We start from the raw sequence: 15,052 nt of genomic DNA on the forward strand, positions 1-15,052 counted from the left end.
CTTTGCACTTATGCCTGCAACCCAAGTTTCCACGTCCCCAACATATGATAGGAGAGGAGAGCAGAGGCACGCTGTGTTTGGAGGAGACTCGAGTTACTGTTGTGGGCTCAGGCCTGCTGGATGCCAGTTGGAACAGAGAGAGCAGTAAAATGTTTCAGGGCAGTTTAAATGGTTTATATGGACCTCTAGCAGAATGTTGAATGTTAAGGGAACTGGCAGATCTGGAGCAAACAGCTTTTTTAAATTATTGTTGTGTTTTTTTTAATGATACCAGCAGGGGCATTTTTAAATGAGGTGGCAAAAGGGACCGAGAACAAGACAGGGGAGGCCCACTGAAAATCAAACTATTTAATCATCCATCCATTCACTTCCGCTTATCCTTTTTCAGGGTCGTGGGGGGGGGGGGGGGGCTGGAGCCTATCCCAGCTGTCTATAGGGCAAGAGGCAGGGTACACCCTGGACAGATCAGAGCAAGAGCAGAAGACCTGTCACATAAAAACAGGAAAGTGAGGCTACAATTTGCCAGCAATCACTAAAAATGGATAAGAGAAGAGTGGAATAAGTTGCCTGGTCTGGTGAGTCATGATTTCTACTAAGATACTCAGACGGTAGGGTAAGAATTTGGTGTAAACAACATGAAAACATTTATTCATCCTGAGCTGTATCAGAGGTTCAGAGTGATGGTGGTGGTGTAATGGTCTGGGGGTTATTTTCTTGGCATGCTTTGGGCTGCTTAGTACCAACTGCATCTATGTCATGAAGGATTGAGGCAGTTCTGAAGGTAAAGGGGGGTTTAATACAGTATCAGTCCTGAGTAACTAATAAGGATCAGATGTTCCATCCAAAATACAATGGATTGCAAACACCAATCTGGCGTGCCCTTGCAAATAAATATACCAAGGGTTGCACAACTGCAAGAGTAGAACTGTGTCATTTATTTTGTTGGTCAGCTGTGTACAATATATAAAGAGAATTTCAGCTTCCTTAAAGCCAAGGTTAGCCTTTGGACACAAAATAAATACATCTAAACTTCATGTTAATATAAAATATGTACAAATCTTTTGCTCTTCCTGTACAAATGAAGTACTTACAAACAGAAGTCAGAATGGTTTACTATGGCAAAAATAGTTCACAGATGATCAGAATAGATCATATTGAAAATGTCAGATAGTTTGCTAATGTTTCAGTTTTCTGAGACGTCCTCAATGACTGCTGTCGTTGGTGATGCTGTCCACGATGGAGGACAGCCGCAGGAGGCTGGAGGACGCGGAAGACTCACTGGCTCCTAAAATGAAAGGACTTATGATACCACATGATGTTTTCTGTTTTTCCTATTTTTTTAAATGAATTTACACCTGACTTCAAGCAAAGGTAGTGTGCAAGGTGTGTACCTTCTGTGCAGTTCATTGCTGAAGTGGAATGGTCAGCGGAGGTTGGCCAAGCCTCAGAGGATTTCTTCCAGTGGTACTCACTGGCCACCTGCAAAAAACACACATTATCCATATTCTTTTCCACATCGCGTCTTTTATCCTGTTTTCTTTCCCTCACCACGAACCAGTCACGGCAGATGAGCCAGGTTCCTTCCTCATGAAAGGGAGTTTTTCCTTCCCACAGTCACCAAGTGCATTTCCATAGGAGTCTGTTTGATTCTCTGTATTATTGGAGGGTCTTTATCTTACAATATGAAGCACCTTTAGGTGACTGTTGTGATTTGGTGCTACATAAATAAAAGCGAATTGAATGAAATATTATTGCCTGTAATATGAAGAAAAAACTTTTAAATTATTGCAGAAGCAGGCTGCTATTACTGAGAAGCATTCAACATTCAATAAGAAAGTAATTAAAAGTATTCAAAGACCATGACGTGAGAAGTTTGTAATTATATTATTAGTGAAAACCACACTGCTAGATTAAAAAAATCAGTGTGGCACAGAGTAATAAGCATTCACGTTATAATGTCATTAATGAGAACCACAAACATATTAAAAGTCCAAACTGGGATATTCTTGATCGGGTGGGGAATAATCTGAAATCCACAGATGCACAGATTTACATATTTGTGTGACTAGTATGAGGAGTTTCCTCTTCAGGGTGGTATACTCGCTCACATTGTTTTCTTTTGCGTCACATGGAGATCCGGTTTTCTCCTGCTCGTCCAGCGTCTGCAGCAGCTCCTGCAGCCTCTCTATGTAGCTGATGGCGCTGCGTAAAATCTCCACTTTGGGTAGCCTCTGGTTGGGATTGGCTACGGTCTTCCTCTTCAGTGCGTCGAAGGCTTCGTTGATCTTCTTAAGCCTCCTCCTCTCCCTGAGGGTCGCAGCCTTACGTCTATCCGTGGGAGCCGTCTTTCTCTTGCAGATCTTACAGGCCCACATGAGGCACTGACCCTCGCAGTGCGCCCGGAGACCCGGAGGTGCAGGGACGTGCTCCTCTCCGCTGCTCTCCCCACCGGACGGGACATTATCGTGACCCGCTTGGGACAGTGGGCTGTCATTGCCATTGTACAGAGGGGAAACCCCTGCCATGTCCAAGTGCTGTAGTGGTCCATGATCTGCTTCCTCCAGATAGCGCAAATCATTAAAAAGATAACTGTTGGTCTCGAAAAGGTCCATCATATTGTTGCGCTCCTCACTCTGTTTTCACACTGGGTCTCTGGCATTTAAATAGAGCAGCAAGGACACAAGTCAACAGATTATATATAGAATGTGAAACTCTATCCAACGCTTTGGCTGCCACACTGCAACAACCATCTTTTTTTTTCAATCGGTCTTCACAACATACTGACTCTATACGGACAGAAATGTCCCCTCAGGTTTCATAACAGGTGCATGTGCGTTATGATATTTCACAATGAAAAGTAAATTTGACAGGATAGAGAGATTACTGGTTCTGGGTTTTATCCAAAAATCACAGGGGGCTGTAATTTGTAGCTAAAGACTTAATAGTTATTAATAACTCATTAGTGTGCTTTTAATTAACTGGACAAAAGCTCTGTGTTGCCAGGTTGGGTTGTAAAAATTGTCTTTAACTGCTATGTCTGCAGCATAGTTTTAATTGTACGAATGAATGATTGGAAATAATCCTTTCCAAATAGGATTACATGGCAAACAATGCTTTGTATAAATAGATAAAAGACTTCTGCCATTCTGGCAATCAAGGTTATGAATCAGTCACGAATCACCACACACACTCGAATCCACACATAAAGACAATTAAGAGTTACAACTTAAAATGACATGATAACAATTTTGGTCTGTGAGAGGAAACCTGTGCAGACACAAGTAGAATATGCAAACCTCTGCAAAAAAAGACCTCAGGCGAGTTTAAACCTAGAACTATTCTTACTGTGGCGGCAGTTAATAAACAAATTTAAGGCTATTTCAGATGCCCTGGAGCTCTTTTTTTGGAAACACCACATGAAGGAAGGAAGCTAATAAACTTCTAAACCCAAAAAAGAGAAAATCAGGTTACCTGATGGGTTGTGTATAATTCGACCAAATTGAATATTTTGCAATCTGGCAACCCAGTTGTGGTTCTTATTTATGACATGTTATTCTGTTTACTTTATCTAAAAGGATCTATGACAAAACCCAGATTTGATCAGCAAATCAGAAAAAAACAATAGAAATCAAAATAAATTAGTTCAAATAAACCGTATCGCTGCTGTTTTAACTGTAGTTTGTTGTGCTCATTTTAGACAGTATGGACAACTGTACGTTGTATACGGTCTCAACATAAATAGACGGGAATGTGCGCAGTCAAAAGAGCTTTGAGAAATGTCTCAGCTCGATGATATAAATAGAAACGTGGCTCAGTCATTTCAGATTCATAAAAGAGATAAAAGCCTGTGAAGAGGTGATATATTGCCCGTTGGCATTTTTCCTCCAAACTCAAAGGGCTGTGATTGGAAACTTCACAGGCAGGAATGTGAGGGATTCCTATTTTTGTGTGACTGCATGACCTTGTCTTTTGAAATGAAATAAGATGATCTCATCAGGCTGCAGCAGCCTTTGAGACACAAAAACAAACACATCTTTAGACATACATCCAGATAACTGTCGGCTTCTTTGCGGAGCAGAGAGACACATAAAGAGCAGGGAGGGTTTTTTTTGAATGAATGAATGAATCAAATTTAAGAGCAGAAGAGGCACTGGGACCTTGGTGGTGTGTACTAAAGCATGCTGCACAGCCAGCTCACGTGTGGGGGTTTTATATGACTCTGCATGTGGAAGTCCCTTCCCTTCAGCTCCCAGCTTCTGTCATGTTGTTCTTAAAGAGTCACCGGTGCCTTTCATCATTTGACAGGATGTCTGAAATACTGCCACAAGTCAACACAACATCTCTAAGTCACCTTCCACACATATGCTTGAACATATCGGTTCAGTTATTCCACAAGTTGTAATTATCAGTTTCTAAGTTCTCGCTTCAGTATATGAGTAGCTCTCAGAACTCCGCAGTATCTCTAAATCCTTAAATAATTGGCCCAACAACACATCTAATTAAACCCCAGTAAAGACACTATTAAAGTCAATTTGAGAGCTATACTGCACTGCAGTGTTCATTTGTATAGTTTACAAACCAATAAATACATGCAAACTGAAAAAAATCAATAATATTGGCTTTGAACTGATATGATTTCAGTGATAAACAGCAGAGTAACCATAGGTTCTATAGCAATCCTTTGTATATGGAGGAAATGTTTTAAATGCGCATTTTCTTCTAATGGCCAGCAGGGGGCAATACCTCTGGTTGTCTCTTTCCATAGACATGTATGAAAAATTGCTGCAAACCCCTAGATCTATCTGGGTGCCCATGCTGAGCCCTGTCCACTGCTGAAACAACGGACACATGAGCATCAGAAACGGACCATGGAGCAATGAAAACAGGTGGCCTGATCGAATGGAAAACGTTTTCTTTAACTTCACATGGATGGCAGGGTGCATCTCCGCTACTTACCTGGGAAACACCTGGCACTAGAATGCACTATGGTAGAAAGGCAAGCCAGCAGAGGAAGGTGATGCTTTGATCAGTGTTCTGATTAGAAACCTTGGGTCCTGCCATCCATGTGGATGTTACTTTGACACATTCCACCTACCCAAGCATTGTTGTAGACCATGTACACCCTGAAAACTGTATTCCCTGATCGGTGTGGCCTCTACCAGCAGGATAATGCACCTGCACAAAGCAAAAATGGTTCAGGCATGTTTGAGGAGCACAACAATGAGTCTGAGCTGTTGACCTGGCTTCGAAATTCTCCAGATCTCAGTTCACTTGAACATCTGTGGGATGTGCTGGGCAAACGTTCCCAATCCGCAGCGGCCCACCGTGTAACTAACAGGACTTAAAGGATCTGTTGCTAACATCTTGGTGCCAGATACCACAGCACACCTTCAGGTGTCTACTAGAGTTCATGGCTCAACGGTTCAGGGCAGTGTTGTCAGCAAAGGGCAGACCAACACAATATTAGGCAGGTGGTCATAGTGTTATGCCTGAGCTGTAGGCGGTTGCGTGTCCTCCAAGAGTGGGCGTGGCTTAAGGAGGAGTCAGGCAGGGACACCTTTTTGCCTCCAGATACTGACGACACAAAAGCCTAGCCCAGCCCTCCTACTCATTCCCAGATTGTTCTTCTACTCCCTTACTTACCTGCTTTTCTGTTCCACGTGCTCCTCATACTTACTAGCCTGTTTTCTCCTAATGTACCTGACTTTTCCAGACCTGTGAATCTGCCTGACCCACTCTTACTCAGCCACTTGCTCAGCACCTTAAGAAGACTTGGGAACTCCCCTGTCTTGCGTTGCCCAAAGATACTGACCTAAATGTAACCCAAACCTTACATGACCAATATCTGAATGTTAGCTGTTGCTGCACCTTCTTGTGTCCTGTCTTTGAGTCCCTCAGGTTTAACCTTCACACATTTGTTTTTCAAATTACTGCCAGATAATCTGAATTCAATCTAAGTGTTTCACAGTTTAGATGACAACATACATTAAAGAAATATGTATAACATACCAACACACATTCAAACATGCTTCCACGCAACCGCATGCCAAATATTTGTATGAGCATGGCATTTGATGGCATAAATACAATTTTAACGTTATTCACTGGAATTTTGGGAATATGTTTTTTTGTAGTCACAGGGAGAAAACGGCTCGTATCCATAAAGCCCCATTAGAAAACCTAAACATATTCCAGTAAAATGCTTAAATTATGCAGCTGTGTTAAAATAGAAGGTGTGTGTGTTGCTCTACATGCAATATTGCAAATGCATGAGATTTCTTTTGTGCTTTTACTTTAAAGGCGAAGTATTCTCGGGGCAGTCACTTGTCAGAAACAATATAGCTTGTATTATTAGTTTTTCAAACAGCAGAGGTGACACGTACAATATAGAATAGAAAGTGTGTGTGTGTGTGTGTGTGTGTGTGTGTGTGTGTGTGTGTGTGTGTGTGTGTGTGTGTGTGTGTGTGTGTGTGTGTGTGTGTGCACTTATGAACATTGAGGGAGGTATTTGGTGTCTGGGTATGTTTTGTCAGCCACGATAAATTTTTCTATCTCTGTCACTGCTGCTTTGTCATTTTCATGCAAACACAAAGTCATGATGAAAAAGAAAAATGATGAATAGCGATAAATGAATGACGATTATAAATAAATTGTCTCATGAATAGAATATAAATTAAAATTAGACTCATTTCAGACTTTAATTTGCCTCGATTATTGCACCGCAATGAAAAGTACTCATCCTCCAGGTGAACGGAGTCGCGTCCCTGCTGTGCCCTGATCGTGTATTCTCCCCCCAGGGGTTGGCCTACTGCGCATCCTGAACCTGACCGTAAATTCCCATCAGTGTTGAGGGGTTGACGCTTCAGCTGTCAGGGAGAATCATGGGATGGGGGGGGCAGAAACTTACACTAGAAGATCAGGCCTCTAAGGGAAGACGATGCAGTCAGGATAGGTTGCGCAAAGCGTAAATCTGCCTGGAATCCAAAGAGGCTCAGAGGCGTCAGCTCTGCGGTCTGAATACTTAACAGGCAAAATCTGAGTGTAAAGAGCTGACACAATAGATGTGTTTAAAATGTCCGTATGACATATTGCCTCTTGAGATTGTCTTTCAGTGGTAAATAAAACGCTCTTTGTACAGCAGTTTAGCAGTGAGACATTCCTGTTTGAAGGTACACTTTGATGTTCTTGGGGAATCCACATACTTTCTCCTTTAGCTCAATTTTAAAATTAAAACCACTCATGTCTGTCCACTTAATACAAAGCTACAGGCCAAAGACTGTTAGCTCATCACAGCAGAAAGAGTGAATCAGCGGCACATGGGAGAAGTTTGCCTGCAGGGCTTTCTGGCAGAAAGCTCTCATTCCTTTTATGTTATTTTCAGATTTCAGTAGCAGTTTAGTCAGGTTAACAAAGTCTAGAGAGCGTGTTTGGCAGAAAGCCTTAAAGGCAGAGTTCTCTCATGTGTTTAATTGTTGAACGGGCATATTTATAATGCAAACCACCAAATCGACCAAGCGGGTCTGTTGCCTAAATCTAACCAAACCGTATCTGAAAACTGAAAACAATTCAAAGAAACCTTTCTTCCAGAATACCCTGAAGGCAGACTTCTACCACTAAACCTTAGCTCACTAAGTTCTGTTCATAGGTAACACAGTCTGATCATCAGCACATTTAAAGATGACCAATAAACACTTCATATATATATATATTGTTTGTTTAAAGAGTATAAAAGGTAGAGCAGATGTTGTCAGCGTTAGTCTGGGAACCAGCACAGAAAAATGTGCACTTAAACACTTGTAGTGTTTGTAAGGTTCAGGTACATCTCTTGATATCAGCTGTTTTAATCACTGTTAGAGTGAGATGCATTTGTCTACAAGGACATAGCTCACTGACAGCTTTGTTATACACTCACCCGATGCTTCAGTGACACGTTGCTAGGACTGGGTTGGAGCTCATTTTGCCTCCAGAGCTACTTTAATTCCTTGTGATACAGATTCAACGAGATGCTACAAACATTGTTGACACGACAGCATCACTTGTTTCACGGCATGATATGCTGGAAGCAGTCATCAGAAGATGCGTGCACTATGATCATAAAGGGATGGACATGCTCAGCAACAATATTCACTCTGATGCTCAGTTTGAACTTCAACAGGTCGCCTTAACCGAGTCCCAATAGCTACATTCTTTGACCTGTATCAATTTTCTTCTGTTTATCCAATTTAGGGTTATGATTGTTCTAGAACGTATCCCAGCTGAGGCAAAAGGTTGGTGGATTTGAACCCAGCAGCATCCAAAATTCACACATGCACACTCCAGTGGATGCATCAGGGACATCCAGGGTTTAGTATCATGGTGGGGATCAGAAAACTGACCTTGAGATTGGCAGACAACCTGCTGCACTACCTGAGGCACAGCAAAAGATTTCATGGCTTTTATCATAGATCTAAAGATGTGGCTCTATCACGCAAGATCTGATGTGTCAGTAAATTTCAGAGCAGGTTCTCTTTTTTTTTCTTTTAAATCTTTTAGCTCTGGACAGAATGAGGTTAGAGGTTTCCTTTATCCTAAGTGTGGCTGCTTGTGCTGAGGTGGGAAATCCACATATTTGCCCAAATGTGAAATTATTCTATAAATATATTTATCAGAAAGCTTTCTACTACTTTCTTTTACAATAAGTTTAACACTGCATCAGTCTGATAAAGTCAAACATCAAAAAACTGCTTAAAGTCACAGGAAATTCAAGAAGAAGAAATTTTTAATAAGTTACTTCCACACTTTGACAGCACCTCAGATATTAAGCATATTAAAGTCAGATGTAATCCCAAAGGGGACAGACAGTAGCTCCTCCAGTGGCACTTCACAGACATTTTTTCCTTTGTGAATAATTGATCAAGCAATGGAGGAGAGGTGAAAGAGAGAAAATGAAATACACCAAGGTGTTGCTGATCTCATTTGTCTGTTTTTGTAAAGACAGAACCTACACATTAATAGATTATCTTTGGAATAAAATAATAACAGATTGAAAGTAATATTTTGTTACAAAAATATTTCTCCGTCTCACATGTAACTCTCTTAAAAACACATGCATTCCTCTTTGCATATCACATTATCCAGTGACTCATTATTGCTTGGTTAGGTTAATGAATGCTAAAGTTGTGTAACAGTGTATTTATATTACTTTTCCCTCACCGTGTTTCTTTAGGGCTTCTCTACACGCACAGCCTAAAACTCTAACGTTCATGCCTATCGTGTTCTGTTACAGTTCACGTAGGGTCTTGAACACACAGGTCATGTCCGTGATTTTTCTCCTTCTAGCGGGTGTTAGAAGTCGGATCCAGTTAGGACCAGTGCTGACATGAGGGTCACAAACACAACTGATAATGAACATGAACTTTAGGACCTCTTCTCTCCGAGCTTTCCACCCTTCCTCGCACGCCACCTCCCCGCACCCCCTCGGCTTAACAGCACCTCCTGACTCAGACAGGACTCATTGGGGTGCTTGAGAGGAAACGCTGAGCACCGTGACGGACACAGCGCATATAACCCGGCTCCACACCTGGGATATGAATTAGCCAATCAGAGGTTAAGTACTGTGGTCATGGGCCTGATGACAATGCTTCACCTGGGATCACAGCTTCTCGACCTTCAGGGTCAGCCTGCAAAAAGAGGCCAGTAGACGAGTGGAAAAGAGAGCTCATGTCTCAATAAAGTTATGGTTTAAGACGACGCTAAAAATGAATTTATTGTCACAGTCTGTTCATTTTGTTTTCTTTCTCATAGGTGTGTAGGGGCATCCCTGACCCAGTTTCAGTCAGCACATCTGTTTACCATTGTCTCATCGTCTTCTCTGATTAAAGGACCACCTTGTCACCTTTGTGGTGGTAATCAGGCTCTCAAATTGTGAGTGATTTTTGCTTGCTTCTATTACTTTGTTCTCTTGTCTCTGCTTCTAGTTAAATGCAGGTGTGAACTGACAAGGAAAACACAATTACTCGCCAGTCCTCTCTTCTTTCACAGTTCCCTCTTTTTGCTCCATGCGCAGGAAACCTATTAGCTGGGTTGAACTAGCCTGTCTCCCTGCCTTTAACTCCTGTTAAAATAAAAGCACTTAAAACTTGTTTTGGTTTAGAATGGTCTGCTTTGGAGTCCACCCAGTCCTGTAATACTTGAGATCACCACTGCTCATTTTGAAGAGATGTGTCTTTGAGGACTTTGGATAGCAAAGGCTTTGATAGCTAATCTAGCTAGCTAGCAGGTAAATGAAGTAGCTAGCAGGTAAGCATGAACAGTTTTATTTAGCAGTAAATACAGCCATAGTGAAGCATGCTATAAGTAAACTAGGCCAGCATACTTGCAAATAAAAAACATAACAAACTGAATGGATCCGACTTAATCGGAACTTCTTTTGTTGGATAATACTTTTTCATCCTGGGCCATAATATAATCCCTTTTTTACCAGTACCACTCGTGTCTCCCCATTATGCACCAGTATGGCATTTGGTGTTTCGGTACACCATGTACCACAGAAAGAGATTGGCCTCCGAGAGATAATGGTATCACTTTGAATTGAAGGATTATACTTATGCAACCACGGCATTGTTTGCAGCCCGAGCAGGATGAGGGTCAGGCTGTGGAGGTAGAAGCAGGTTGGTTGAAAATTGGGTAGGAGTGTTCGTCATGATGGGAAAAAAAGAACAACCCCCCCCCATCAAATATCAAAAAGCAGCATGGAAAAAACCAGGAGCAACACAAACACAATCCAGAGTAACCTGCAGACCACATTTTTGAAATTTCCCCCTGACGGGAGTACAAAGCTACAAATTGTCCTCACCAGGTTGCAAAGTTGCCACGATAGGTTTGCCAGCTAGGACCCCATAGTTATCATTGTGTTGTATATTTTGTTGTCATTTTTCTGACTTTTTTAAGCAATAAAAAACACTTGCCCAGCTCATGGTCTGGGCTAAAATAACCCCTTCATGGATCACCACACGTGTCCCAAAACCCACCTTTTTTTGCATAAATGAGCCTTGCCTGTGACTTTGATAAAAGGACAAATGAGAACAGTCTGGTTGGAAACAGCTGTCCCGAAAAACTACCGTACACACACATGCCATTTAATGGTTGCCTCATATATATAACTGAAGAAAGGGCGGGCACAAACTCACTCTCACTTCATTCCCTCTGCTTATTAATTTATTAAATTTTCATTACCTGACAGAAATAATTTAAAATATCAAACTACTCCACACAAATACTAATATTTTGAAGAGAGTTATTACAGAGAAAGGCTTTGCAATCAAGACTTTAAGGCTGCTTAAACATTTTGAGTTTCAACTCAAGCTAAAAAGTTAACTTCCATTTTTTTTTTTTTTTTTTTAACATGCCAGTCATACAGGACGGCATATATTCACACATTTGCAACATATACTATATTTACACCAAATGTTGGTGTAATTGAGCTGCTAAACTGTTACTGTTATTTTGATAATATGGGGTAAGAAAGCTCGAGGTCATTGTGCTCTAATGCACAGTGCGTAGGCTGGAAATTCCTAAGAGCTTTTCTGCACAGTCTGGAAGAGTGCCAGACGAGGCTAAAGTCTTGAACAAACAATGGCTCCTCTCCGTGAGCCAACAGGAACTCTGAGACAGTCAGCAGCAGACGGTATCACGGGCCCTGCTGCCCTCATGATAGCATCTCCCTAATCTTTTTGGCCTGGCTCTCTCCAGTGTGCAGCCTATAGATTCAACGGTGGTCAAACAAAGCGGAGAGTAACGGTCTCGTCAGCTAAGCTAACAGACGGGTCCTCTCACTCGTGCCCTGAGCTGTGGGTTAGAGTAGCGTCTTGGGTTTCAAAGGCAAAAGGGGAGGGGACACTGATGGCATCTGCCCTCTCTCTGGTGGACGATGCAGGGATTCAGTTCAAAGGCTCAGCGGCTGAAGTGCATCAATTAGCGAGGGGAAAGAGCTGGCTAACTTGCCAACTCTCTATGACCTCAGAGCATTACATTATGAGGCACACTGAGTGTTGCACACTGGTCAGGCAATATCAATAGCCCCTTGCAAATGGACTGGTATTGATGGACTGGCTTAAAGGGTTGTTCCTGCAAATGGATGCAAAGAATAATAATGAGCGTTTAGCATGGAGAAACGAGGAAGAAACACCAGCAAAGGGTGGGCGGCTTTTGCCAGCTGTTTGCATAGTTGTTCCATCACTGTTTCAACAGGTCTCCATTGTAGTAAACACTAAGAATGACCCTGTGCAGCTTATCACCTGACATCCAATGGCAATTTAGTTTGGAGTGATCCGAAGGCCCCTCCTGATTGATTCTGTCCTCATTCGGGGGAGTGATGGATTAGCCTTTTGCCATTTGGCCGGTGCGTGTTTGGGGCTGTATCCCCTTCTGTCTGCCAGATAGAGCCACTGATGAAGACTTAGAGGGGGCACTGGCCTTGACCCAGCAGCAAATGATATGAAACCCCTTGTCTGGCCAGTGAGGTGAGGCGCTGACCCCACTGGCCTTAGCCTGTCTCGCCTTCAGCTCTTATTCATGTACTTTATGACTATTGCCTTGCATGAGAGAATGGCACCATGAGAGGCATTTCTAAAAACTGGATTTTCTTGCATAAAGAATCCAAATAGAGGGTGTTTTTTTAAAGCAGTCCGAGGGATTTCTTTCTCGTCTTTTTGTCCTTCTTTTTTCCCTTTTTGCCGAGTCGCTTTGATGTTACAGCCTGTAAACGATATGGTGAAGCACCGCTATCATAAATATCACACTGCCTCTGGGAGTCGGGGATGTAGCCAGCGATAACACAAAATGAATCCAATCATCAGCAAGTGTGACTGCAGTCATGGCAACCTCAGGGACAATGATCCACCAATATTAGTTTTTTTCTGAAGTATCTAAGCCAAGAACAAAGCGTGTTTTGTTACATTGAAAATTACACTTTTGAATAACAACAACAGCAGAGTTTTCCAGGGCAGGATAAAGTGTCTGGCTCCAAGAGAAACTAATAGGATATTGATGAATGTCGGTGTTGACGAGCGAGAACAGGAGCACTGCTGCGCTGTATAATTGGTTATATGGGGTTCTATCATTAAAACAACAGATAGGAAGAGCACACGAGCTTTGGCTGGATGCAGGTAATAACACGATAGCCATAAAGTCACAGCGGGTAAAGCGCACAGCCATGTCCGGCTCAGCTGTTACAAAGAGCCTTTGTTATTTAAAACCAATGCTTTATCCTGCTGATTGAAAAATGTAGTTAATGTGATGGTTCTTCCAGTGGCGTATCATCCAAAGTCAACATTATTTCACTTGAGCTTTGTGAGGCATTTTCCTCCAAACTGTCTGTGTGACTGCTTTAATCGTCAATCCAACAACAAAGAAACATTTTAAGATCTTCTCAAAGATTTTTTACTTCAAATTAGACATCTTTGATTTTTTGTGGGGCTGTAAGTGGTTTTTTTTTAAACTTCTGATTTCCATAATGATACACTAAGAGCTTAAATATTGTTAGATGTCCAAGGATGATGAAAGAAGTGTGTGTAGATAATATTAGGACTGTAGCATATCACAATTTATATCTGCTTCGCAAGTTTGTCATAATTAGACTTTACCTCGTTTTATGGGATAATACTGAACATTAATTAAATACATGGCTATATGCACTGCATACCAAGGCCATAATATTTTAAATACAGCATCTTTTTACATCTAGGGTTGTAAAAGTTTTTAACTTTCTTTTGCTCTTTTTTTCTAATAACAAACCACTCGTGCCTTAAAACAAAAACAATTCTAGCATGTAATAGTCAGTAGATCTTCAATGTTTTGGACAATAAACTTTGAAATACACTCACGTGGCACTTCATTGGGTATACCTTGCTAGGGTTTGGTCCTCTTTTGCCTTCAGAACTGCTGTAATTCTTTGTTGCATAGACTCAACAAGGTGCTAGAGGTTTTGGACATGATAGCTTCACACAGTTGCTGCAGATTTGTCAGCTACACATCCGCTCCAACAGATCCCAAAGGTGCTCCATTGGATTGACATCTGGTGACTATGGAGGCCAACTGAGTACAGTGAACTCATTGTTCATTGTAAGAAACCAGTTTGAGATGATTTGAGCAATGTGACATGGTGCGTTATCGTGCTGGAAGCAACCATCAGAAGATGGACACAATGAGATAATAACAGGATTGTCATGGCTGGCGAGGCAGGCCGTGTGAAGGTGAAGTGAGGACCCAAGTGCAAGCAGAAGTTTGTATGAGGAGTAAGTTTATTTAAGGTGGAGATGGCGAGGACAGGGACTAAAGAATAACTAAACTGGGAAAAACCTAAACACATGAAATTGAAACCCAGAGTAACACGCAAATGAACACAGGAAGGCCCGGGGTAGACATCACAGACAAACCAGCAACAGGCAGGAGAACACACAGGGCTTAAATACTCACAGGAGTAATCATAGGATGGGAGACAGGAGGGGAACACACCTGGGAGAAATCAGGGCTGACGAGACACAGACGTAAAGCTGAGAACACTCACATGAGACAGAAACCTTCAGAATAAAAACAGGAAGTACAACAGGTATGCACAGACATGAGCTTAACACAAGACATGGCAACAGGGAGGGAACACAAAGATGTGGGACCAGGGCAGGCACAGAGACACAGAACAAAAGGAGCTTGAAATACAAAACAGAAACAAAACTTGAGAACGAGAAATTCCAAACAAGAATGAACCTAAAGCATAAGATAATAATCAAAACCAAAACCACTGAGTCCACAGACTCAGGACCATGACAAGGATGGACATATTCAACAACAATTACTGAGCTAGTAATGTTTAAACAATGCTCAGTTGGTATCAGACCAGACAACATTTTTCTGATCTCCTATTATCCACATTTGATGAACCAGTGAAAACTGTAGCTGGCACGAGCGGCATTCAGTGTGATCTTCTGCTGCTGTAGCCCCTCTGCTTCAAAGTTCGACGTGTTCAGAGATGCTCTTTTATAATTAGTTACTCTATTTGAGTTACTGTTTCCTTCCT

General features: G+C 41.9%; 1 protein-coding gene across 2 annotated transcripts; it reads right to left on the minus strand.

The window, feature by feature from the left end:
- Positions 1 to 916: 916 nt before the first annotated feature.
- myf6 (myogenic factor 6) lies at positions 917 to 14,680 on the minus strand. Of its 2 annotated transcripts, XM_025899320.1 has the most exons (4): positions 13,884 to 14,680; positions 2,109 to 2,652; positions 1,392 to 1,479; positions 917 to 1,285 (listed from the first exon to the last, which is right to left on the minus strand). In XM_025899320.1, exons 2-4 carry the CDS (start codon positions 2,613 to 2,615, stop codon positions 1,203 to 1,205), a joined length of 678 nt encoding a protein of 225 aa, XP_025755105.1. In that variant the 5' UTR covers positions 2,616 to 2,652; positions 13,884 to 14,680; the 3' UTR covers positions 917 to 1,202.
- Between the last annotated feature and the right edge of the window lie 372 nt (positions 14,681 to 15,052).

Source organism: Oreochromis niloticus, linkage group LG17 (genome assembly GCF_001858045.2).
Source record: "Oreochromis niloticus isolate F11D_XX linkage group LG17, O_niloticus_UMD_NMBU, whole genome shotgun sequence".
Lineage (NCBI taxonomy): Eukaryota > Metazoa > Chordata > Actinopteri > Cichliformes > Cichlidae > Oreochromis > Oreochromis niloticus.

Bases quoted from the DNA above. Each gene is read 5' to 3' on its own strand.
- myf6 (XM_025899320.1), bottom strand. From the start codon at position 2,615: ATGATGGACCTTTTCGAGACCAACAGTTATCTTTTTAATGATTTGCGC. The intron at 1,480-2,108 runs GTGAGCGAGTAT...TGTTTTTTGCAG, and splicing joins GTGACGCAAAAGAAAACAAT to GTGGCCAGTGAGTACCACTG. The intron at 1,286-1,391 runs GTACACACCTTG...CTTTCATTTTAG, and splicing joins AGCAATGAACTGCACAGAAG to GAGCCAGTGAGTCTTCCGCG.